The sequence below is a fragment of the Nuphar pumila genome, chromosome 3, assembly GCF_984573655.1.
Source record: "Nuphar pumila chromosome 3, dmNupPumi1.hap1.1, whole genome shotgun sequence".
NCBI classification, from domain to species: Eukaryota; Viridiplantae; Streptophyta; class Magnoliopsida; order Nymphaeales; family Nymphaeaceae; genus Nuphar; species Nuphar pumila.
In genome coordinates this window covers 134510724-134537049 of record NC_143251.1, presented here as the reverse complement: position 1 = coordinate 134537049, position 26326 = coordinate 134510724, and the positions used below count along the sequence as shown (strand labels likewise).

Here is a 26326-nt window from a genome sequence, read left to right as displayed (position 1 = left end):
GGACCTTGTTGGGGCATTTGCACAAGAGCTCCAAACCAAACCAGTTTTTGTCCTTTTAAATCTCTTTTTTTTTCTTAATTAGCCATGGAGAAGTTGTTGCTATAGCTTTGACCTGAGTCATTGTCTCCAGTATAAAGTTGCACGAGTGCTCTTCATCTTACCATTGAGGATAGTTTCTCATTTTCCTGTCATTGCCAAATAAAATAATTAATAGAGAAGAGTTTGTCTTTCTATGTTGTTCTATTGTAAACAAGTATCTGTTTTTTAGTATATTTTAACTTTTGTTGGTTAATCTCATATATTTTTCAGTTATTTCAGTTATGTAATTAGTTTTTGTTAGGCAAGGGCGACAACTCTAAACCTAAACAAATCGGGTCTGATCCATAAGAAACCGGGTCCCAAACATAAGCCCAAGAAAAAAAAATCTTCAGGGGGGGCGCTACCCCCCTATAACCCCCCGCCAGGGGCGACCCCCTTGGACCCCCGCCCGCTGGACCCGCGTCGGGGGGGAGCCCCCGGACCCCCCCCCCCCTTTTGTAAGGGCAAAAGCTCTGAATCAGGCTCCACAACTCATCAGTTTCTTAATATATTTTAACTTTTGTTGATTAATCATATATATTTTCTAGTTATGTAATCAGCTTTTTAGTTACTTTTATATGTTAGTCTCATATATTTAAACTTTTGTTGGTTAATCTCATATATTTTTCAGTTATTTCAGTTATGTAATCAGTTTATTAGTATATTTTAACTTTTTTTGGTTATTCTCATATATTTTTCAGTTATGTAATCAATTTTTAGTTACTTTTATATGTTAATCTCATATTTTTTAGTACTTATTTGAGATTTTCTATTTCTTATTAATTGTTATTTAATCAATAAAGCATTTCTTTATTTATTTGTATTTTTAGATATTTTTATAATATTTTTTAAGTTTTCAAATTTTTTTTTGAGTCTTACGCTTTACGCCTCGAGGCTTATGCCTCGCCTCGGTTTTTGGTGGAGCGTCTCGCTACGCCTCAATGCTTTTCACAACACTGGATGTGACATATGGCAGATCAATGATGCCTTGAAGATATTTCTCTCATATATAATGGCAATCCATCTCGATATGCTTGGTTCTTTCGTGAAATGTGTGGTTGCTAGCAATGTAGATATGCACTCTTATTGTCGCAATGCATCTTCCTTGAATTTGGATTCCTATATCAGCCAACAATCTTCTCAACCATACCACTTCCATTGTAGTAATGGCCATGGCTTGGCCCCTATCGAAGAAAGAGAGTCCTTTTGTTGCCTTTTGCACCACCACGAGATTAATACAAAAACCCGTGGTTGAATGCCTATTGTTAGGATCACCTCTCCAATCTGCCTTAGTATAAGAAATGAAGTCTCATGCAAATGAAGAAGACATAAACAAGCCTCTAGAAATAGAGTTTTAAAGATATCTAATGATGTACAAAACAACTCTCATGTGAACAATTGTGGGAGCGTGCTGAAACTGACTAGCTATGTGTACGTGTGCTATATCAGGTCTAATAATTGACAAATAAGAAAAGGCTCTAATAAGTTGTCGATAATGTGTTGGATCATTAAAAGGCTCCCCATCATCACTTTTCATTTTGACATTTGTCACTTCTGGAGTATCAACCCTCTTGTCATCTATGATACCATACTTGAGAACAATATAAAAAACAAACTTAGATTGAGATAATAGATACCCTCTAGGGGAATAAACAACCTCTATACCTAGAAAGTATTTTAGAAAACCTAAATCAGTTATTTAAAAATTAGTTTTAAGAATCCTTTTAATATTTTGTACTCACTGTTTATTGCCTCCAGTAATGATCATATCATCAACATAGAGAAGTAAAATGACAATACCTATATCAGAATCCTTAATAAACAAAACAATGTCAGTCACAAGCATAACTCTGCTAAATCTATAGTACCAAGCTTTGAGAGATTGTTTCAAACCATACAAAGCCTTCTGTAAACGAAGAGTCTTCCCTTGAGGGATGCTCATACCTGGGAGTGCTTTCATGTACACTTCTTCCATAAGATTTCTATCGAGGAATGCATTCTTAACATCCATTTGATATATAGACCAGTTCTCAAGTGAAGCACTTGCCATTAGGGTTCTAATGGTGGTCATACGGGCAACAAGTGTAATATCGTATGTTTTTCTACCATATTAAATTCTGAGATTTCAGAAAATTTGGTTAAGTGTTTTAGTAAAGTTGATAAAATCCTCGATTTTAGGTAGCGTCAGCTGAGTCTAGGTGTGGCCTAGGACCCATTGAGAAGACCTAAATGAGCCAATTAAGATAATAATTAAACATTTTATTTTTGACCTTTAAAATTGAGCAAAATTCAGGTTAAATTCATGCGAAATTCAGGTAATATATCATTAGATGAGTTTCGAAATTCTGAAAACATTGATAGTTTGTTTTTCTGAATTCGGGCTACGGTTGGCTTGAAAATCACATTTTTTAAAAAATGATCTGCCTCGATATAACTAATTCTAGATTGGATCGGATCCGATCCGTTTGATCCAAGTTGATGTTAAAATGTAAACTGAAATATATATATATATATATTATTTAATATTATTATATTTTCTTTTATTATTTTCTTTTTCTATTTTTTTATTTTATTTTTTTAGCATCTAGTTCAATAGAAACTAGATATTTTGATCCAACTTGACTATGCAAGTAGCTGTTGGACTGTAGTCCAACAGCTATAATAAATGTTGTTGGACTATAGTCCAACAACTATATTAAGAGACGTTGGAATCCAACGTCTCTTTTTGGAGAGCTCAAAATGAGCTCTCCTCTCTCTCCCATTTTTTTGTATATATAGGGGTGAACCCCTTCAATGTAAATAACCATGCTTCTTAAGCATTTTGTTCATGAATAAAGTATTATTTTATTTTCAAGTGTTCTTCCCTTTATACCCTTTCAAGGGTCATGCTTGTAGTGTCTCCAATAGACACTTGTTTGTGAGTTATTTGTGCATTTGTTGAAGACCACCATTTTATTACATGGTATCAAAGCTACGAAATCCTTAGATCTTGAAGTGCTTCTGCCTCGATTTCCGTGCCACATTTACAAAAGGTGTTTCATCACCCTGTTCTTGGCTCAAGAAGATTTGTTTGAAGAAAGGCGAACTTGTGCTACAAAAAAATTTGGTTTTGTATCCTCTCTTATTCCTTTGTCTACTCTTTTTCTTTTCTTTTTATTTTTCTCTCTCTCTCCTCCTATTTATTCCTCTCTTACCCTTGTAAAAGATGGATGACAATGATAAGATCACCATCATTCCTATGAAGCTAAATGATACTAACTATGTAATGTGGGCTTCGATTATGAAGCACCACATTTGGGGAAAAGGTTTATGGGGCATAGTGGATGGTTCCGATTTGGAACCTAAACTATTTCTTACCAAGAAAGAGGGTGATAAAGAGGTTCCTCTAACGGAAGAAGAGAAGAGTAAGGCGTTAGCTACTTATGAAAAGAAATGGAAAGAATGGAGGATAGGGCATACAAAAATTATGTCATGGCTCATCAATAGCGTAGACATTAAAAAATGCTCTAGTCTAGCTAAGTTTGAGCATGCCGATAAGGTTGGGAATACCTCAAAAACATGTATTCCCTTAAAGATATTGCACATGTATGCAATTTACAAGATAAAGTTCGGACAATGACTCAAAAAGATAAAACTATTCGAGAATATTATAATGAGTTGTCCGAACTTTGGGAAGAGTTGGCTCTTCTTGAGCCCAAATGGCATTGTGCCGAAGACATCGAGCTTCGCCAAAAGCAACTCGATATGGAACATTTCTATCAATTTGTGAATGGTCTAAGGCCGGAGTTTGAATCCACCAAATCGGCCCTTTTACATCGTGGAAAAATTCCTTCTATTGTTGATACTATAGAAGAGCTCACTATGGAGGAAAATAGACTTAGAAAAAGTACTCCAAAAGTTGATGATGACTCCGTTTTAGCTGTATCTAGACCGGGGAATCATACTCGTACTTACAAGCCGCCTCATTTTGGAAGGCAAAACGGCGACTTTGATAAAAGAAAAGTTATTTGTCATCATTGTCATGAACCGGGGCACTATAGGCCTCAATGTCCAAAGTTAAAAAGAAGAGAAGAAAAAAGAGTTGCATCTGTTGAATCTGAGTCAAAAGATCAAGATGCACCTGTGTCTATGGCTCAACTGATGGAAATCCTTCAACCTCTTCTCAAAGGGGTATCCTCCTCAACCGAAGCCTCAACTGGAGCGGCAGTTGCATCTTTCTCCGGTCCAGGTAACTTTCCTTGGCTTTTAGATTCTGGTGCTTCTTTTCATATGACCCCAAATGTTAATAGTCTATCCGAATGTCTTAAAAATAACTCAAGTGTGTCAAAGGTTTTTACAGTCGATGGCACATCTCTCGAAGTAAAATGAATAGGATGTTTTGAAAATCTTCAAAAATCCAAAAGATTTTTTATCCCAGAAGTTAGATATATCCCTAAACTTAATTTGAATCTCTTATCTGTCTCGCAAATATCTGATTATGGATGTAATATCTCCTTCTCTTCTCATGGTTGTTGGGTACAGGATCGCCAGTCAGGGAAGCTGATTGGGGAAGGCCATAGAGAAGGAGGACTTTATTACATGGACTTTTTGGAATTACCCAAGAATGCATTTTGTTATAATATTCAAAAATTAGAATTGGATTTATGGCACAAAAGGCTTGGCCATCCTCATATGTCTAAAATTCAATATTTTCCAAGTTTGGAAAAATTTTGTAATTCTGAAAATTTTTCTTGTAAAGACTGCATTCTTGGCAAAATGAAAAGGTTACCATTTCTTAGTAGAACTTTTGTTTCCTCACGACCACTTGAGTTAATACATTCGGATGTTTGGGGCCCCGCACCAGTTATTTCCAAAGGTGGTTATACATATTATGTCATTTTTGTTGATGACTTTTCTAGACATACTTGGATTTATTTTCTTAAACATAAATCTGATGTCTTTGCTAACTTCCAAATATTTCATAAAATGGTTAAAAATAAGTTTCAAAATGATATTTCTGTTTTTCGCACTGATTCAGGGGGAGAATTTATGTCCAACGAATTCAAAGACTATCTCAATTTATATGGTATTACACATCAAAGATCATGTCCACACACTCCACAACAGAATGGCCTAGCCGAACGCAAACATCGGCACATTATGGAAACTACTAGGACATTGCTAATTGCAAATCAAGTTCCAAAAAGTTTTTGGGCTGAAGCGGTCCTAACTGCCACCTACCTCATTAATACGATGCCATCTTCCTCATTAAAGAATACAACTCCAATAGAAAGGCTTGTTAATTTAACTCCAAATTATTCTAGATTAAGAGTCTTTGGATGCAAATGTTTTGTTTTCACCAACAGAAATGACAAACTCTCTCCTCGTGCAATCCCATGTGCCTTTTTAGGATATGCTGATAAACAAAAAGGCTACAGGTGTTTCGATTTTCAAAATGACAAATTATATGTGTCAAGAAATGCATCTTTTTTTAAAAAAGAAAGCTTCTTTGAATTTGAAAAATCCAAGGATGTCACTGAATACTCGTTTTTAATTGATCCAACTTCAAAATCCAATGAATGTGATGTTGGATGTGACCTTGACAATGATCAAAGTCCTATTGTTGTTGAAAATGATGATAATAAAGAGCAAATCCATAGGGATGTTAGTCTACAATATTCAAGACGTAGAGAGCAAAATCTTCCATGTGCATTACAAAAATACTCTGAAGTCTCTCCTAGAAGAACGTCTAGAATCTCTAAACCTCCAGAAAAATTTGTGTCTTATGAATCTTTTTCACCCACGTATAGGGCCGCCATTACATTAATACAATCATATGTTGAACCATCATCCTATTCTCAAGCAAAAAATCATATAGAATGGATAGAAGCCATGAAAATAGAATTGGATGCACTAGAAAAGGCCAATACTTGGACGATACAAGATATTCCTCCGGGTAAGAAACCTATAGGTTGTAGGTGGGTATACAAAGTCAAAACCAAAAGTGATGGGACCCTGGAAAGATATAAGGCCCGTTTAGTAGCAAAAGGATATGCCCAAGAGTATGGCATCGATTATGAAAAAACATTTGCTCCTGTGGCCCGTATGACCACTGTTAGAACTTTAATAGCCTTGGCCTCCATTAGAACATGGCCTATCTTTCAATTAGATGTCAAAAATGCTTTTCTGAATGGGAATCTCGTTGAAGAAGTATACATGGAAGCCCCACCTGGTATTAGTATCCCTAAGGGTAAAGCTCTTCGTCTAGAAAAAGCTCTTTATGGTCTTAAACAGGCTCCAAAAGCCTGGTATGACCGATTTAGTCATGTTATGCTTGATATTGGTTTTCAACCTTGTTTAACTGACATTGCTTTGTTTGTTAAGAAATCTGATGTAGGCATCATTATTCTTCTTCTCTATGTGGACGATATGATCATCACCGGAGGCGACAAACAGGGAGTTGCAAATATCAAATCTCTTCTTAAAACTCACTTTGAAATGACTGACTTAGGTTTATTAAGATATTTTTTAGGCATTGAAGTTGCTTATTCCCCTCGGGGGTATTTGATATCTCAATCTAAATTTGCTCTTGATATCGTTTCCAGGTCTGGAATTACAGATGATAAGAAAGTAGACACTTCAGAAGTTGTCAATGTTAAAATGACAATTGATGATGGAGAACTTCTTGATGATCCTACTCCTTATAGACAGCTTGTTGGAGCTCTTTCTTATCTTTTCATTACTAGGCCAGATATAACTCACGCGGTTCATACAGTCAGTCAGTTTCAGCATGCTCCCACCTCCGTGCACATGGGAGCGATTTTGCGTATTATTAGATAATTAAAATCCTCTCTTTCACGAGGACTCTTCTTGTCTGCTTCATCTTCATTAAATTTAATTGCATATACTGATGCTGACTGGGGAGGTGATCCCAATAATAGACACTCAACTACTGGTTTTTGCGTGTTCCTAGGTGAAACCTTAATTTCGTGGAGGTGCAAGAAGCAGCAGAAAGTCTTTCTTTCCTCCACCGAAGTTGAATACAGAGCCATGGCAACCACTACTATGGAGGTTGTTTGGCTCAGACGATTGCTACAGATATGGGAGCTAAAGCAACGCAAGCTTCAAAGATGTGCTGTGACAACAAAAGTGCGATCTACATTGCAAGCAACCGGACATTCCATGAGCGCACTAAACACATTGAGATGGACTGTCACTATGTCAGAGATGAATACTTACATAGAACCATTGATCTGCCATATGTTATATCAGAATATCAATTAGCAGACTTCTTCACCAAGCCTCTCGCTGCTCCTAGATTTCACTTCCTCTTAGACAAACTTTCGCTCATTGTACCGTAAGTTTGAGGGGGAGTGTTAAAATGTAAATTGTAATATATATATATATATATATTATTTAATATTATTATATTTTCTTTTATTATTTTTTTTTCTATTTTTTTATTTTATTTTTTTAGCATCTAGTTCAATAGAAACTAGATATTTTGATCCAGTCATGTTCCTGTTGGAACTTAACTGTGTGTTGGAACTTAACTGTGCAAGTAGCTGTTGGACTGTAATCCAACAGCTATAATAAATGTTGTTGGACTATAGTCCAACAGCTATAATAATAAATGTTGTTGGACTATAGTCCAACAGCTATATTAAGAGACGTTGGAATCCAACGTCTCTTTTTGGAGAGCTCAAAATGAGCTCTCCTCTCTCTCCCATTTTTTTGTATATATAGGGGTGAACCCCTTCAATGTAAATAACCATGCTTCTTAAGCATTTTGTTCATGAATAAAGTATTATTTTATTTTCAAGTGTTCTTCCCTTTATACCCTTTCAAGGGTCATGCTTGTAGTGTCTCCAATAGACACATGTTTGTGAGTTATTTGTGCATTTGTTGAAGACCACCATTTCATTACACACCCCCAAGAATAGTGGCGGACTCTCCCTAAAACCGTGGCAAGGAGAAGAACCTCAATATCGGGTTCAGGGGTAACAACGCACACGGAGTTTTTGTATCCTCACGGTTTTCCCCAAACCGCAACATCCAAGATTCCCACGCCAAAGCAGGGACATCAAGGAGAAAGTGAATTACACTGTTCTTTATTCTCTTTTATCTGGTTATTAATTCATCTCTCTTACATTTGCAAATTTACATGCAGAATTAATAATATAAGCTTGCACATCAGCATGCTAAGCTTTTCACGGGTCCACAGCCCGTGACAACATAGAACAGTGTGGTAAAACAATAATATCACATTTGATTTGTTGCAATGCATCAAAATAACTAAAACAGAGAACAACTGGTTCTCGAGGCTCACCCAGCCCCTAATGATCCAATTTGATCATTACTACATTCATAAGCAAAAATCATAAAGAGTATGCCATTTATGCATTCTTTTCACATGCTTTTTAATGCGCATTCATGTATGTAAGTTGTGTATGAAGCAAAAATTTCATAGCATAAGCATAAATTCACACACCCACGTTATATGCATGTTTTCATGACATGCACATACTCATGTCAAATGCAAGAGTTCATTCATGAATCGATCAAATTAAAACATACGAACAACCATGCCATTTTGACCCTGCAAAAGCATCTAAATTCCATATGGGTCCATGCACAAGTACACTCTCTTACAACAATAATTTAGAACAAGCATTCACTTCCCATGTTTCGCGATGCATATTTGTGTATGCAAACTTTGAGTTATGAACTAGACAAGCTTCATATGCATGTGATCACATAATCATGCCAATTAAATGCCTCTATTCATGAATCTTCTCAAATAACCAAGTGAACCATGATGCAATGTACACACATGCATAAGATGGAGCCTTGTGATATTAATTTAATTCAACATTTTATGTCAAGTAAATGCATCTGAAAATAATCCATTCTTTAGCCTGTAGATGGCTGGTTTAATACAAGAAAGCAAATTCTGGAATTTGCATGCTAAGTGGGTCTTTTGTTTCAGATTCGATCCAACGCAAGGACTATTCCTATTAGACAATTTCCTCCGTAACAGTGCAGCCTGCCATACCCATTACAACAAAAGCAATATGTTAACTGCACCCAACCCAAAATGAAGACACACCGAGCCCAAAAATCATTGTCCAGCCGACATGTAATCAGTTGGGGCTAAGGCCGAAAATGCCCAGCCTAATGCACTCCGCTGAGGCTCCACAACCACCAGGCTCAGCCCCTATTAGCTTCAGGTTTAATTAAATGTCTAAAATGAATAAGCTTAACAGTTTCTAAACTAAAAATCAAATTTTCAATACATTATTTAGTTGACCAAGACATATCAGAGTTTAAAATGGATGAAATCTCGATTTGTTCTAACAAATCAGGTTCAAATAACTGATTCAGATTGATATAATAAAATTTGGAGTAAACTTTATTAACCCCCCCCCCCCCCCCCACAAAATTCCTCGTCAGTATATATAGCCATAACCAGAAGTTCGAAATCAATTTAATTACATGCTTTGAAATACACCCAGTTAATGAAATCTGGAAATTTAGAAAACACATGTATCTTAAAATTTTGAACAACTGCCTCAGCCACAACTGGGTCTAGCACACCGCCAGACCCACCCAGCCGACCCAGTTGGCTGGATCTAGTACACAGCCCAGCCGACTTAATACCTGGGCCCTATTCAAAAAAAAAATTATTAACTCTGGTTTTTTTTTTCTATTATTGCTGACAGCATACCAAAATCCCAAAAATTTGCAGAATAGCAGGTATGCTTGCATAACTCAAACATACTCAGGTTTATAAAGTTCATAACTTACGTTCGCCCATGTTTTTGGCTTTATTTCCAGATTTACAAGCATTAATAATCCCTAATATGGGTTTTTCATAAGGGTCAGAACTACTAGCCTGCACATTCATAAGAGAGTCAGTTTTTTTTTATTTTTATGGATCAAACCTTCTGTTTTAATGTAAAAACACCACTACACGAGTATTATTCCGCAATAGCATAAAAAAAAACATGAATACACATGGATTTCATCCATGGATCCTAGAATAAATGCTTGGATTTACTCACCTACATGCTTCCACCCTAAAATACTTCATGGAAATCGAATCCATGTTCGTTTTCCTCACTTAACCCAAAAGAAAAACCCGTACCTCTAAAATCCAACGTTTGGGGGTTGCGGCTGTCGTGAGAAGGCGAGCTATTCCACAGGCCTCGACTGCTCCGGTGTCGTGGTGGTCGCACGCAAGGGAAAGGACAAGAGAAGGGGGCTGTCGTAGCCTGCGGTGGCTGCGGCCTTCCGGCGACCTCCAGCCTTCCGCTGCACGCCCACACGAGAGAGAGAGATAGACGAGGGAAGGGAGAAAGAGAAAGATGAGGGAAGAGGGTGAGACCCCCTCTTCCACCTCCCTTTTTATTGCCGAACCCCCCCCCCCCCCTCCATGCCGAGATGGGTGGGGATCGGTTACGCCAGCCGACCCCCCCCCCCCCCTTTCCTTCCTTTCTGGGCACGATTGCTGCTTTTCCCCCTTCTTTAAAAAAAACTGCAGCCCGATATAGGGTTTTAAAAACCCTATCGGGTTACGGATTCGGGTCGGGTCCGACCCGGGTCTAAGGGCTTTTCTTGCTTTTAAATTAAATTATATATATATATTTTCGTTACCTACCTGCTACAGGGGACATGACTCGGGTCCGAACTCGGGACCCGGTGCATGTTCACCTGATTATTAGGGTCCACAAGTTTGGACCCGCAACCCATTGCGAAGTGGATCCATAGGCTGGGTCCAAAATGGATCCAACTATGAATCCCTTGCATACTTTTATAAATCTTTTTATTAACTTATTAAATTACATATATATATATATATTTTTTAAATATTATATAATTTACTTATGGATCCTGGATCCGAAAGGTGGATCCCAGGCCCATAACACATACGTTATAATAAAAAAAATCGTGGTTATTACAACTGCTAGAAGAACAAAGGGTTACATGTGACATTTAGATGATATTCCGGCGAGATAAGAGAAAAAAACAAAACAGGAAATTATGAAGGAAGAATATAGGAAATTCAAGAAATTAACACATAGGAAATTAAAAAGAAATTACAAAACAGAAAAATCAGTAAAAAGTAAAAACAAAACAAAGAATTAACAAAACAGAAATTGAAATGTATTGAAAAACAGACAATGCATGTAATGAAAGACAGGAAGTTCAGTAAAAAAAATGATACTTAGCAAAATGAAGAGCAAAACTCAGTAAAATAACAAAACAAAAAAATAAACTTAGTAAAATGAAAACAAACAGAAATTCTGGAAAACAAACTGCAAATAAAAAAAAAATATGAAATTACCGAAACTAAAACAACAAATGCAATGAGATTCAGACTAATGATACACAGAAATGAACATACGACAAATAATGAACTGAAATAAAAAAAAACCACCAAATTTGAAATGCAGGTAAAAAAAATTTGCAGATATGAGAAACTGTTCTAATACAGGATGAACAAATGATTCAACAATGAGATTAAACAGAAAGCAATTAATGCAGGGAAAATGCGGATAAAAATGAAAATACAAAGCAACAGAAATGACATGCGAAAATGAAAACTTAGAGGAATGTTGTGCAACTCACCATGTAATGCATGGTACTGAGGCGTACGCCTCAGGTACTGTCTCACAACATAAGACTCAACGCCTCGCTTCGCCTCAGTGTGCATACAACATACATACCTTCACAAATCTCTCCGAAAAAACTCGCCGGTAAATCTGCACTCGCTGGAATATCGCGCGACGACACACTGTTTTTGCTGGAGAAGATGCGTCGGATTTGCAACGACGCCTTACTGTTCACCGTCGATGTGTTTGCTTCGTTCCCAAAAAAAATAACGATACATACCTTCACAAATCTCGTCGGAAAATCGTGCCGGAAAATCTCGCCGGAATATCGCGCGGCGACACACTGTTTTTGCTGGATAAGATGTGTTGGATTTGCAACGACGCCTTAATGTATTTAATCGATGTGCTTGCTTCATTCCCAAAAAAAATAATGATACATACCTTCACAAATCTCGTCGGAAAATCGTGCCGGAAAAACGCACGGCGTCGCTGTTACTGTTCACGCCAGAAAATCCTTGTCGGCGTCGCTGTTCATGCCAGAGCTGTCGTCGGATGGCTGAAAACTGAAGAGTCGAAGACCTTCTCGGCTTCTCCTCTCTTCAGTCGAGAGTCTCGAGAATGCTTGAAAACTGAAGAGTCTAAGACCCTAAAGACCCTTTAAGGGTTTTCGTTAAAAGGTAAAGTTTTTTTAATTTCAAAATTGCCATTTTCACTAAACCAGCGGGTCTTCAGTGACTCTTGACTCGGTCTGAGTCGCCCGAGTCAGAGCGATCCTTCCAGCGAGTTTTGTCAAGGCAAAGGTGGCAGAACTCGCCCAAGTACGCCATGACTCGTGACTCGGCCGAGTCAGCCCGAGTCTTGGCAATCCGAGTATGCCTAGCCGGGTTGACTCGCTGGAGGGCCGAGCCGAGTCAACGAGTTGACTCGGCGAGTTTTTAAACGTTGGTTGTCACAACACAATTTTGAAGGTTCTATAGTATGAACCTCGAAGTCTTCGAGAAGTTATCTCAGTCAAACTAACTCAGACGTAGTAGTCGTCATGGCACGATACTCAGCTTCTGTGGAGGAAAGTGACACATTTTGTTGCTTTTTGCATCGACATGAAATTAGAGAGTCACATGCAAATACACATAAACCAGTGGTTGAGCGTCTATCATTGACATCCCCTCCCTAATCAGAATCAGAATATGCAATGACTTCTAGTGAGGAAGATGATGATAAAAACAAGCCAAGATTAATAGATTTTTTAATATATCTAACAATTCTCATTACAACGCTCATATGCACTGTAGTGAGAGGATGCTGAAATTGACTAGCAGAATGAAGAGCATGGGATATATTAAGGCGGGTAATAGAAAGATAAGATAAAGCCCCAATCATTTGTCTGTAGGGCGTTGGATCTTGCAAGGGCTCTCCATCATCTTTTTTCATTTTGGCGTTTATGACTTCCGGAGTGTCGACTAATTTTTCATTCGAGAGTCCTGATCTTTCAATGATCTATGCTGCATATTTAGTTTGCGACAAAAAATAACCACGATGTGTGTAAGCAACTTCTATTCCAAGAAAGTGTCATAAAAAACCGAGATTTGTCATATCAAAGTTGACTTTAAGCACATCTTTGATATGATTAACTCCATGCTTATCATCTTCTGTGATTATCATATCATCTACATACAGTAGTAAAATCACCATCCCTGTATTAGAAGACTTAGCAAACAATGCAATATCAGTAAAACATGATTTAAAATGAAGTTGTGTCATCACATCACTGAAGTTATCATACCAAGCCTTTGAAGTTTGTTTTAGGCCATACAAGGCCTTACGCAATCAGAGAGTCTCTCCATGTGCTAAAGTGAGGCAGGTGGAGGATCCATGTACATTTCTTTATCTAGATTACCATTTTAAAATGCATTTTTGACGTCCATTTGAAATATAGGTCATTTCCTAATTGATGCTATAGCAATGAGAGTTCTAACAGTAGTCATGCGAGTAAGTGGGGCAAATATCTCATCATAGTCAATCCCATATTCTTGACTATATCACTTTGCCACTAACCTAGCCTTATATCTTTCTAATGTTCCATCGTACTTAGTTTTTACCTTGTAAACCCATCTGCATCTTATAGTTTTTCTTCCTTTAGGTAATGTTTGAATCTCCCAAGTTTTTGCTCTTTCTAATACTTCTAACTCATCATTCATGGCCTTAACTCATTTGTGACGATGTTGATGCTTAGCCTCATGATATGATTGAGGTTCAACATATGAGTGAGTAGCCATTAGGCAAGATCTATACCTTGGTTCAAAGGAATCGTATGAAACAAATCTACTAGGAGCTTTTGAAATTCTTATGGATTTTCTAAGGCTAGAAGGGTCTTCTTCTTGGCTTTGAGAGTATCTTTCTAAAGCACATGGTGGATGACCTTCGGTACGTCGAGCATAGGTTTGTAAATTATCGTGAGATAGGTCTATATTGTCAAGGCTTCTACTTACATTCTCATTTGCCTTGTGTATGACTTGGCTTTCATGAATATTTTCACATTTATCATTGTCTAGATAAAAAAGGAACGAATAGTCACAACTCTCTTGGATATTATCCTTAAAAAAACCTTTTTCATTTTCGAGAAACGTAACATTTTGAGAAATATACAATTTGTTTCTTTCAATGTCATAATATCTATATCCTTTTTGGTTTTCGGCATAACCCAAAAACACACAAGAAATTGCTTTAGGAGAGAGTTTATCATTCTTGTTGGTAAGAACAAAGCATTTGCACCCGAATGCCCTCAACCTTTTATAATCGGGAGACGTTTTATAAAGCTTTTCAATAGGAGAAACATTTTTAATATTTTTTTAGGACATTCTATTTATCAAATGGACTGTCGTAAAAGCGGCTTCGGCCCAAAAAACTTTGGGAACATTTCTAGATACCAGAAGTGTTCTAGTGGTTTCAATAATGTGTCTATGCTTTCTTTCAACAAGACCATTTTGTTGAGGGGTGTACAGACACGATTTTTGATGTATAATCTCATTTAAGTCAATATAATTTTCAAATTCTTTTGACATAAATTCTCCTCCGGAATCGGTTCTAAAGATTTGAATATTGGTTTTAAATTGATTTTGTATATGACTATGATTTTTTTTTAAAACAATCAAATACTTTTGATTTGCATTTTAAAAAGAATATCCAAGAGTGTCTACTATAATCGTCTACAAACACAACATAATAAGAAACACCTTCTTTAGATACGACCGGTGCGGGTCCCATTGGAGTGCACTAATTCAAATGAATTCTTAGTTATAAAATGTCTTGTTCCAAAAGGTAAAGACTTCATTTTGCCAAGAATACAATCTTCACATACAAAATTTTTCCTTTTACAATTTGAAAGAAATGATAACAATTATAATTTGGTCACACTAGGATCTCCTAGTCTTTTGTGCCAAATTTCTATATCTTTCTTTTCCACAAAATTACAAAAAAGTTGTTTTGGCAATTCAAGATTGTCCATAACATAGAGGTTTCTTCTTCTATAGCCTTGCCTAATCGGCTTCCCGGATTGGAGATCCTGTATTAGACAATCATTAGATGAGAAACTATTTTGCAACCATAGTCCGCAATTTGAGAAACGGATAAGAGGTTTAAGTTCAATTTTGATATTACTCTAATATTTGGTATGTGAAAGATAGGTGTTTTTTTATAAATACCAAAACTTTTGATTTTCAAATATGTGCCATCGGCAATAGAAATACAAGAATCATTTGAGTTAAACTTTCATTCAGTCAATATGGACTCATTAGGGGTCATATGAAATGAAGCACCGGAGTCTAGGATCCAAGAGGTCTTACCATGGTTGTCACTTGTCGATATGGCCGCTCTCGAATAAGGAGATTGAGATTTAAGCATAGGTTGCAACACCTCCATTAATTGAGCTAAGGAGAGCAAATCGATGCATTTGGAATCATCAACTTCACTCCTTTCAACCGAAGTCACTCTTTTGTCTTCTTTATAATCCTCCTTTCTTTTGGGACAAAAAAGTTTGATATGTCCCAGTTCATAGCAATGATAGCAAATAATTTTTTCACTTTTTTTTGAATCATTATCACCCCTCTTTTCATAGTTGTTGGGGTTTCTACTATTCTCATTTCTTACAAAATGAGGTGGTTTATAACTCTTCGTATGATTTTCGGGCTTTGACATAGCAAACAGAGATTCTTTATCCTTAGAAGCGGATGATTTTTTCAATCTATTTTCTTATAGTTAATTCTTCAAGTGTCTCAACTATTAAAGGAACCCCTCCTCTACGGAGAAGAGCGGATTTAGTTCCTTTAAATTTGGGCCTAAGCCCATTTATGAATTTATAAAAATGCTCCGCTTTGATTTGATTTTCGCAGAGCTCAACATCTTGTGGGCAATGCCACTTTGGCTCAAGAAGAGTCAATTCATGTAACGCCCCAAAAGTTCAAACTTTGGAATTTCCTTGAAATAGTTGAAAATTTCCTTTTCTTTACAGAGATTATTTTTAAAATCAGTGGAAATGATTTCTTTAAAAGAAAAAAGACAAGTTTGACAACCTTGGGCACGTTAGCGAGAGAACAAAGATTTACCATGGACGATCTGCAATAATACTGAGGAAACCATTTCTTCTATTTAAAGAGAGTGTCAGGTTTGTACAAAATTTGGATTTTCTCTAGGGAAAATCGTGTCAAAAACCAAAATGTCCAGGAGAAGAACTACGAGCAGAAACAGTGGATCGTTAAATCATCTCGCAGTCGCGCCATCGCCTGATGCACCTATTTGTCACCTGTACCCATGAAATGGGTTAGTTTTGCGAAAAACTACTAGGTGAGTACAAAAGCAGAAAGAACTAAATTAGGCATAAATAATTTATGCAGCAGGTAGTATTGAGCAAACTAAGTAAATAAACTGGAGAAACAAACTACGTGCAACAAACTGAAAGGTGAGCATGCTCAATTTAGTTATTACTTGTTAACCGGCCATGCAGGTACATACATGGCACGTGAGTCGAAACAGTCGAGACCAAGCCGAGTGTTTATTATGTTAAGTATTTTAAGATACCTCGGTTGGCTGACTGAATCCTATTCCTATGGAGACAATCGATGGTCGAGAGAGTAAGTCCCCAAGGCCTGATAGGGATGCATCCAAACTTCTACAGAAGTGTTAGGCTAACTTATGTAGCCTCTACCCCCCTAACCTCTGATGACTGGGGAAGATGGGTCTTTTGCCCGAAAAAGCTATAAATGGTCTGTCCATCGGAGTTGGTACCCTTCGTCCTCTCTCTTGACGAAGCCAGGTTGAATCGAGCGCGACGGGGTTTCTTAGCCGTTGCCTCATTCTTTATGCTCTAGTCCATTAGACCAAAACGAGCATCATGCCTATGAAGGCGATCCATTCCTTTTTATATGTGTTTTCAACAACGTGCACAAAACACTAATCGAGGTCATAAGACCATCTCATCCAATCGTCGTAGTACTAACATGCCTCACATGTTCAAGAGTACACTTACGAGGAAAGGGATATAGGTCCTTTAATAGGAGCCTCGGGAGTGTGTCTCGCAAGGATATAATGTTTTTAAAAAGCTATTTTAACCTTTTAAATCTTTCGAAACGACCCACAACTTGCCAACATATGGCATGTGATTTTATCAAATCTGACAGCCGATGACGCAGTGTCTGGGTGCTATGCAAGTCGACACTGGTTTTGGTAAATGGGCTTCGCAAAAGAACCAATCACCCAACAACTTGATCTTGTCCTAGATCAAGGATTTTCTCAAAATAGTGGAAAAGGTATTCCTTCCGAATACGCTGAGTCAATGGCAAGGCATAAACGAAAGACGATAATGTGAAAAGCAAAAGCCTGGGCGCGAAGCGCGACGGCAAACAGAAACAGGAAATGCGAAAGCAAAGGACAAGGATCGCGAAACCGCGTCCTTGAATTAAAAGACAGTAAGTAGTAAATACGAAAGCAAAAGCCTAGGGGCAAAGCGCGACGGCAACAGAAACAGGAAATGTGAAAGCAAAGGACAAGGATTGCGAAACTGCGTCCTTGAATTAAAAGACAAGAAGTAGTAAATATGAAAGCAAAAGCCTGGGCGCAAAGCGCGACGACAAACAGAAATAGGAAATGCGAAAGCAAAGGACAAGGATCGCGAAACCGCATCCTTGAATTAAAATCGTACTTATATACGTATATGTATGTGAATATGTAATTAAATCCTTTCAACCTTTAATTATTTAAGCTTGATTTAATTATTTAAGTCATTGTGCAACTTCTCCTACCTTGGGGTATTGCGAGGAAGTCGTCTACGAGCGTAGGTGATCGTTGGTTTAGTTTGCGGGGTGCGAACGGGCTCCGTTGCGTAACACTGCAAAAGTACGTTGTTTAGCATGCATAAAACAAATAAGGATAGGGAGAAAACTCGATTTCTCTGCAACTCAATGCAGAGGTCATCGGCCCCTATAGTTATGAAAAAGAACGGGGTAGGGTCCAATGACCCATGTCGTTAAAAGAGATAGGTGCAGGGGCCATCGGCCCATGCCGGATATCTAAAGGAGGGCAGGGGCCATCGGCCCCTGCCGTGATAACAGTAAGAGGGGCAGGGGCCTTTGGCCCCTGTTGAGTCTTCAAACGGAGGGGCAAGGGCCTTAGGAGGCCCTTGTTGGCTTTTAAAGAAAGGAGGGGCAGGAGCCTTCGGCTCCTGCCAGGTTTTAAAAGAAAGGGGCAGGGGCCGATGGCCCCTGCCAAGGAAACGAGTAGGGAGAGGGAGCGCAGGGGCCAAAGGCCCCTGTCGAGCCTTTGCTCGACAGAAAGAATAGACAGGGGCCAGAGGCCCCTGTCGGTCAAGAGAGGGGCAGGGGCCATCGGCCCCTGCTGGGTTTCCAAGAGGTGAGGCAGGCTCCTGCTTCCTTTCTTAAGGGAAGGGTAGGGGCCATCGGCCCCTACATGAATGGGAAGGGCAAGGGCCATGGCCCCTGCCGGAATGATAAAAAGGGGCAGGGGGCGGAACTTCTTCTCATATTCCTTCCATCTTTTCTCATATTCGGAAATGGTTTTAGCCATTTTCTCTCCTTGAAGCGCAACTTCTTTTCCATTCTCCAATTTTGTAAGGATAAGTTTAGGCTCCTTTTCGGTGCCGTCAACCAACCCTCAAAGCCCCTTTTCCCATATTTTATGTTTTACTATGCATGCCCACATCACATAGTTAGTGTCATTTAGGCGTAGGCGTACGGGAATGGAGACTATCACTTCCCTCTCATTCTCCATTTGCAACAAGAGAAAGCGAAATAGAAGAAAAGGAGAAGGAGAGAAAGAGAGAAAAGGAATGCAATACAAGACTTTTGGAGATGGTCTGCTTCCCGATGCAACAATCGGAATTTTGATGTATTTTGCCAAGTCCACGATCCTTCTCTTGATCACGATCTTTCTTCTAACAAACGCCCTTTGGAACACCCAAGCTTTGATACCATGTAATGAAGCGGATAAAATCCAATACACATGCAAGAACACACTTTCAATCAAGTAGAATACTTGATTGAATCACCGATCCACCCACACAAAGGTCTAAAGAATTGTTATTGCATATATTTACTCATGAAAATGAGTTGAGAAACTACAAGGCCTATTTATAATACAAAGCCACATGGGGAGCAGCCCAAAGTAGTTGTTGGGCTCCCAACAGTCATAAACATGGCTGTTGGGAGCAGCTCCAACAGCTACTTTGGAGCTGCTCCCAATACTTCAAAAGTTGAAAAAGTAAAAAGTAAAAAACAGAAAAAGTAAAAAACAGAAAAAAGAAAAATAGATTGTCAGCCCCTAATGGGTCGACGCCTATTACAGTGAAAATACCAAAATACCCTTGATGGGTATTTCGGTTTACAGTTAAGTACATATATGTATATGTATGTATATATACATATACATATATGTATATATATATCTTAACAATGACAATAATGACAAATGATTTTTCTTTTGTTGTCATAGTCATTTTGTCTGCTTCCCAAAGTTAGGTGGTCTATGTGTACGGGCATAAGATTCGGGTCTGGAGACAGTCAACACAAATTCTTCATTGTTCTTAAGAGAATTTCTTTTTCAACTTGTTATCTTCCATGCTTAGTTCCTCTATTGTATCAACAATAGAGGGAACTTTGTCTCTATGCAAAAGAACCAATTTAGCAGACTCAAATTCTGGCCTCAAACAATTCACAAATTGGTAAAAATGTTCAACATCGATTTGTCTTTGGCGGAGCTCAATATCTTCAGGAGAATGCCACTTTGGTTCAAGTAGGGTCAAGGCTTTGTTATAATATTCTCTAATACTTTTGTTTCTTTGAGTCATAGTACAAACTTTGTCTTGTAAATTGTATCCTTAAGGGAATACATGTTCTTGAGGTATTCTCATGCATTGTTGACATGCAAGAATTTCGCAAAGCCAAAGCAGATTTTGATGTCAACTTTGTTGATGAGCTAAGACAATCTTGACATGTCTTACTCTCCACTCTTTCCACTTTTTTTCATAATTAACTGTAACTTAAGTTTTTTCTACATCGGAAATGACTTCTTTCTCATTCTCCCCTTTAGTGAGGACTAGTTTAGGTTTCGGATAGAAACCATCCATTAATCCCCACAACCTTTTGTCCAAATGTGATGCTTCATAATTGAAGGCCACGTAACATAATTTGTATCGTTTAGTTTCATGGGCATGATGGTGACACTTTCTTTGTCACCCATTTCTACAGGTGTAAGAAGAGATAGAAAGAGAGAAGATGAGAAAGAAAACACAAAAAATATGAACACCACTTTCACGAACTTTGAGAAGATCAACAAGCACAACGAACAAGTCAACCTTTAAGAGAGCATAACTTGATCACACAAACACTTGAGACGATTCACGAAAAAGAAAGCAAGCTTGTGTTGCAACCACCCACACGAGCATGAAAGAGACAATTTCACGAGCCAACAAACTTTCTTCAATCTCAAAGAGCACCTTGCTTTGATACCATGTAAAGAAATACGATCCTCCAATTACAAACCAAAATGTCCACCAATAAACCAAATGGACAAGCACGAAAGTGCCACTAAGGACACACTCACAAACACTCACAAAGGGGTCCTCCACAACAAAGAATATATAAAATATATTTTATTAATTACAAAATGCAAAGAAATACATTACAAATACTGAGGGGGTTCACCCATATATATACACAAGAGGTAGTTTCAATAGAGTTGGAACAGTCCAACAACTACAAATAGAGTTGTTGGACTGTTCCAACAGCTCTATTGACTTGTCAACTTTATGTTGACTAGTCCAAAAGGAACCTAACTAAAAGGAAAAAGAAGAAAGAAAAAGGAAAAAAATAGTTACAACATATTTACATATATATAATATATATGTACACACATTAGTATATACATATATGGATATGTATACATACTGAAGTATGTATACATATATACATGTATATGTATATTGTATATATACATATTATATATATACATTTTAACCGACGTTGCCATATCAAGACCCGGGAATCATGTGAAGACATATAGATCTCCTCACTTTAAAAAAAAATTTAATGGAGGTGAAAGAAAATTTATTTGCCATGATTATAATGAACTGGGGCATATAAAACCAGAATGCCCTAAGCTCAAAAGAAAGGTGGGCTCGACAAGTGAAGACACTCATAGACGAGAGGAGACAAGCAAAAGCAGAGGTGAACTCAAAGACTTGTCCATCGCTCAATTAGCAGAGGCCCTTCAACAATACATAAAGGCTACTCCATCACCATCCGGTGCCGTTGTGTCATCCTCTTTCCCTCTCGGTAAGTCCTCCTAGATTTTAGATTTGCGATCCTCGTTTCATATGACACCAAACAAATCCCTACTTTCCGATTGCATCAACTCATAGTTTTCATATGTTTCTACCGCCGATGGAACCTTTTTAAATGTCAAAAATATAGAAAATAAAAAAAAAGTTCACAAGATTTTTTTGTCTCAAATGTTAGAGTTATTTCAAAACTTAACTTAAATCTTTTTTGTCGGTTTATCAAAATTTCGATTATGGGTGTGAGGTTTTCTTCTCATCTAAAGCTTGTTGGGTGCAAGATCTGCCTCTATATGCCCTAGGCTCGAAGTATGCCTTTCTTCTCTGACTCTGTAACTTTTTCTTGTTTATATAATTTGTTCCCAGTCTTGCTCTACAATACAGAGCTTTCATGGCCTCAATTTTTGGTCTTGCAACCAGTGGGTAAACTAGAGGGGGGAAATCTCGTAACTATCAACTTTTCGTACTTTAATGATCTTGCACCTGTAACTTTTGTTTTGTAAGGAAGAATTCAATTGGATGAAGATAGACTCTACTGAACCTTGGGGAGTATAAAGCTACACTTGTAGCCATAGTGACAAATTTCGTGAGATTTATGAAAATATCCCGAGAAATTTCCTGAAAGTTAAAAACGGTAATTTCTCGCGAGTTTTTTGTCAAAAACATAAATATTGTGTTTTAAACATGATATTTATGTTTTTATCAGCTATTTATCATGAAAAAAATGTTACTTCTAATTCTTATCTGCATATGACTTGCTATTTGTTCTTTTCAGATCCTTTTTTGGCGGGTCCTCCTATTCTTTCTCTAATATGTTGATGTCTTTGTTACAGATGCCTTACTAACAGGCATATATGTCTACAGTTCTCAGAATGTTAAATATGTTCGCTATATATTTCATGGGCTCCTCTCGTTGCTTTCAGCTTTTGAGATGGTCCTAATCCCATGCTGAGTGGAGCATACATTGGTGACTATCATCTTTTATTTTCTTGTCCAAAATTTTGATATTTGGTGTCAGGGCAGAGATAGGTTTTTATTCTTTGTTGAGGCCGAGTACCATGAGTTGAACCTTGTTAATTTTGTGAAATGGATTTCACAAATTTAAAAGGATATCTATGTCACAAGGATAGTCCAATTTACTCCTATATCATTCCCCTTATATGCTGTTGCTAAGGGAAACTGCACGAAAATGGGGTGTCCCTATGTCCTTTTTAGGTATGTCCATGTGATGTAGGAGAATATATTTGTGGAATCCTCATTCTGGACTTTCTTTTTTCCAATCTGAGACACTGCAATGCTTGCTTCCCAAGGGGTGCCTGGACGTTTTTGCTCAATGGCAGCCTGAAGCACCCTGAGATGAACTGGAGGTGACACTGTTTCTTTCTTTTAATCTGACATGGAAATGTCGTCCAATTTTGAAGCTAGGAAGTGTACGGTATTGCAACCTAAAACACTATAAAGGTGGCAGTGTTTCAACTTCTTGGGCTGAAGACCACATCGTCCATCTCTAAAGTTGGAAAAATGAAAAAGCTCCCCAAATCACTGGCAAAGAACCTAAAGCTGCATTGTTTATATCCTGTAACTGGATAATTAGATCTGTACTATGCATAAAGTATATTGCTTTGACAAAGTTCTATAATATTTGTAAGGATGTGGTTCTCTGAGATCGAGATTGACTAAATCTGACCAGGTCGTTGAGTAAGCTGCAGTTTCTAAGAGTGGCACATAAATGAAAAGGTCCATTGTTGCTTAATTGATGTGTTGAACCATGGCCCTTTTTTCTCCTTTGAGAACATTCCGTCTGTATTGCAGCCCTTGTATAAACTACATAAGATTGATCTGTTGACTGCAATTTACTGCACCTAACCTAGTTTGAATGTACTAGTTTTGTTAATCAGTATTAATGGATGTAATTGCACTGCAGGTGGTCCAAAGGCAGCATGTGCAGGTTGTGCAGGTTTTGCTGCATTTTCAGTTTTGATCGAGAAATTCTTGGACAGGCACGATTAACAAAGCCATACCTTACGTCAGAAGATCCATTTTTCCCCTTATTTTTTAGCATTCTTGGCACCATGTAATGGCCTTTCGGTTCTTCTATTACTTGCATATAATAAGCTGAAGGTTTGAGAATGACTGAATCACGACAGCTTGGCTGTCTCTTTGGTGCGCACTGGCATTGCAATGTGTGCACTTTCTGGCGTTGGGAATGTTATTTGCTTACAATGAGGTCAATAATACTGTTTGTTCAGCGTTCTGCAGCTGCCATCAAGATGGTTATTCCATGGTTCCTCTACGTGCATGATTATTTGTGTCATCATTGCTTGTGATCCATCATTAGAAGGAACTTTTCTGACAATCATCCATTAGTGCAACTATAGGAAAGTTGTTCAGATAGCGGCAAAAAAATGTAGAATGGAAAAGCAGTAGTTGGAGACGTCTCTCAAACTATAAGAAACAAGGTTTGGAAGTTCTGAAATTTTTCATTTTCATTTAGATCATGAGGCATGATGCCTTGTTTTTTTTGTTATTCTTAATTTTCTTCTGTTTAAAACATTGTAACCATTGGCTTGATGTTAGATCTATTCAACTATAGAGGTTTTGTTCTGACATACTTTTCACTAAGGGCACATTGGCGTTTCCCTGCCAAAAGCGATTCCAAATCAAATGAGATCCAGAATCGCAAGGGCCTCTTGTGATTCCAAATCACACCCAAATCAGAAAACAATTCACATTTGCCTCAGCAAGTGAGTCACTCTCTCACGGTTCATTCCCTCATGTTTGCTTTGACGTGAGAGAATCTATTCTATTCAGCTATAGAGGTCAGAAACGATTCCAAATCAAATGATTCCAAATCACGTGCAAATGAGAAAACAACTCTCGTTTGCCTCCACAAGTGAAACTCTCTCACGCTTCATTCTCATGTTTGCTTTGACGTGAGAAAATGGAGCTGACGAGAATCCTTCTCATTTAGGTGAGAATGATTCTTGTTGGATTTGAACAAATCTCTTCAGTGGGGGGGGCGTTTGTTACACTCTCACTCAAGGGAAGCCTCTTTCCTTTGAAAGGGCCACTTTTGAGGGAAATGCTTCCTGGGGAGGTATGCACCCATTTTGACAGGAAAGCTATTTTTTTGCATTTAGCGTGTGGTTCCCATCATATATTTCTCAAAAACATGTTTGTTTCACCCTTTGTAGGAAGGGCATATTTCCTAAAAAAGAGCGCCTCTTTCATAAGAAAGTGTATGAAACAAATGCCACTAAGAAAAACTTTCAGTGACCAAGTTTTTTTTATGGAAAATTATTGTACTCTACGGCAAAAATAATGTGTTTTTTTTTAAACCTTACAATTTGCCAAAATTTGCTCGATGACCAAACACTCAAATAGCCAACTTTGTTAGAACCCTTTTACGTTTTGCATGTGCGAAACTCACGAAGTTTACATGATATATCGTTTTGTTTGTCGGGTATCATAAACTCTCACTTAAAGGATATGCACATTTTTTTTTGTGAACATCACGAAGTTCACATAATAATATTTGCAAACATTGTTTTAAGCTCAAACCTTGAAACTTCGCAAATACCTAACTAAGTTCAAATATATATCTTCTTAATATGTGAAGTTTCTCTCAAGAGATCTGCAAATACATATTGATCTGCAAAGATTTTTGGCATGCGAACTTGCGTAACTTTGCATGCGTTGTTGAATCATATATAGGCATTTTTGTTCATTTTGTTTATTTATGAAAATAACTGTAACTCTTTTCCCTCTAGAACCTTAAGCATTTTCCCTCTCCCCTTGCAGTGAGTCTTGTAATTTTTTTTGATGCATTTCGATGAGGTTGTGATATCATCATTCTCATTGACTTCCTCAGTTAGGTCAAAAGTTGAGTTCCATATGAGCTACATATATATTATATTTCATTCTAAATTTTTTTATTTTTTTGGAAATATGAGCATTTAATAGCTCCATGCATATTTGTATTTGGTTGTTGTTATAGATGTTTTTTTTATGTTCTCTCATATTTTATTTAATATTTGTCACCAAATTTATCGTTTAGGATTTGCTATGTTTAGGTTTTTTTATAGATATATATTTGTTTGTGATGTAGTTGATTTATATTTGTCTACTTGTCCTTTAGTTAATATTCGATATTTTTCTGTTAGAATAATGGAGTTAGAGTTTATTGTGCACAAGATTTAATAAGGGTTTAGGGTTTATAGTGGGTAATTGATTTTTAGAGTGATTGTTGTAGGTAGTTATCTTAATTGAATGCATGAAGTGTAATGGATGATATTTTCTCACATGTTATTTTCATTAGATAAATAATATGTTGTGTGGTTGGTGTAGGTTGATAATAATGAACTCTAAAATAGTTATAGTACATTACCATAACACTGATCACCCTACTTGGAGATCTATAACAATCTCTAAAAAATAGTAGCTATGAAGAATCTATAGCTTCGATGTCTCATAAAACTGGATATTTGGAGTCAATGATCATCTAATACATTTTTTCTTCGAACCTAGATAGCCAACATATATGGATGGATGTGTTGGATGATGATGATATGAAATCAATGTTATTTTGTGGTGATGTTTACTTAGTTGCTCACAAAGCTAAAGAATAAGTAGAGAATATGCATCTATCAAGCTTAGTCCTATGACAATCATCCAACAGTCTTAAACAGTAAACAATAGTAACATTCCAAACATTCAGCTCAGACACACAGAGGGCATGCGGTTGCTTAAACCAATTAAGAATATAGATATTCAACACACAGACAATTAAGAATAAATAATTGATGTTATACAT

At 37.4% G+C, this 26326-nt stretch overlaps 1 protein-coding gene across 1 annotated transcript in view; it reads left to right on the top strand.

Annotated features, from left to right (window-relative positions):
• The window catches only part of LOC149843941 (mitochondrial import inner membrane translocase subunit TIM22-4-like), a 118254-nt gene extending 94207 nt beyond the window's left edge, over nt 1–24047 (top strand). Inside the window, exon 4 of the mRNA XM_090000180.1 lies at nt 23438–24047. Within this exon, the coding sequence (XP_089856306.1) occupies nt 23438–23523 (86 nt within the window). The 3' untranslated portion in view covers nt 23524–24047. The remainder of the gene's footprint in view (nt 1–23437) is intronic.
• Nucleotides 24048–26326: the final 2279 nt, after the last annotated feature.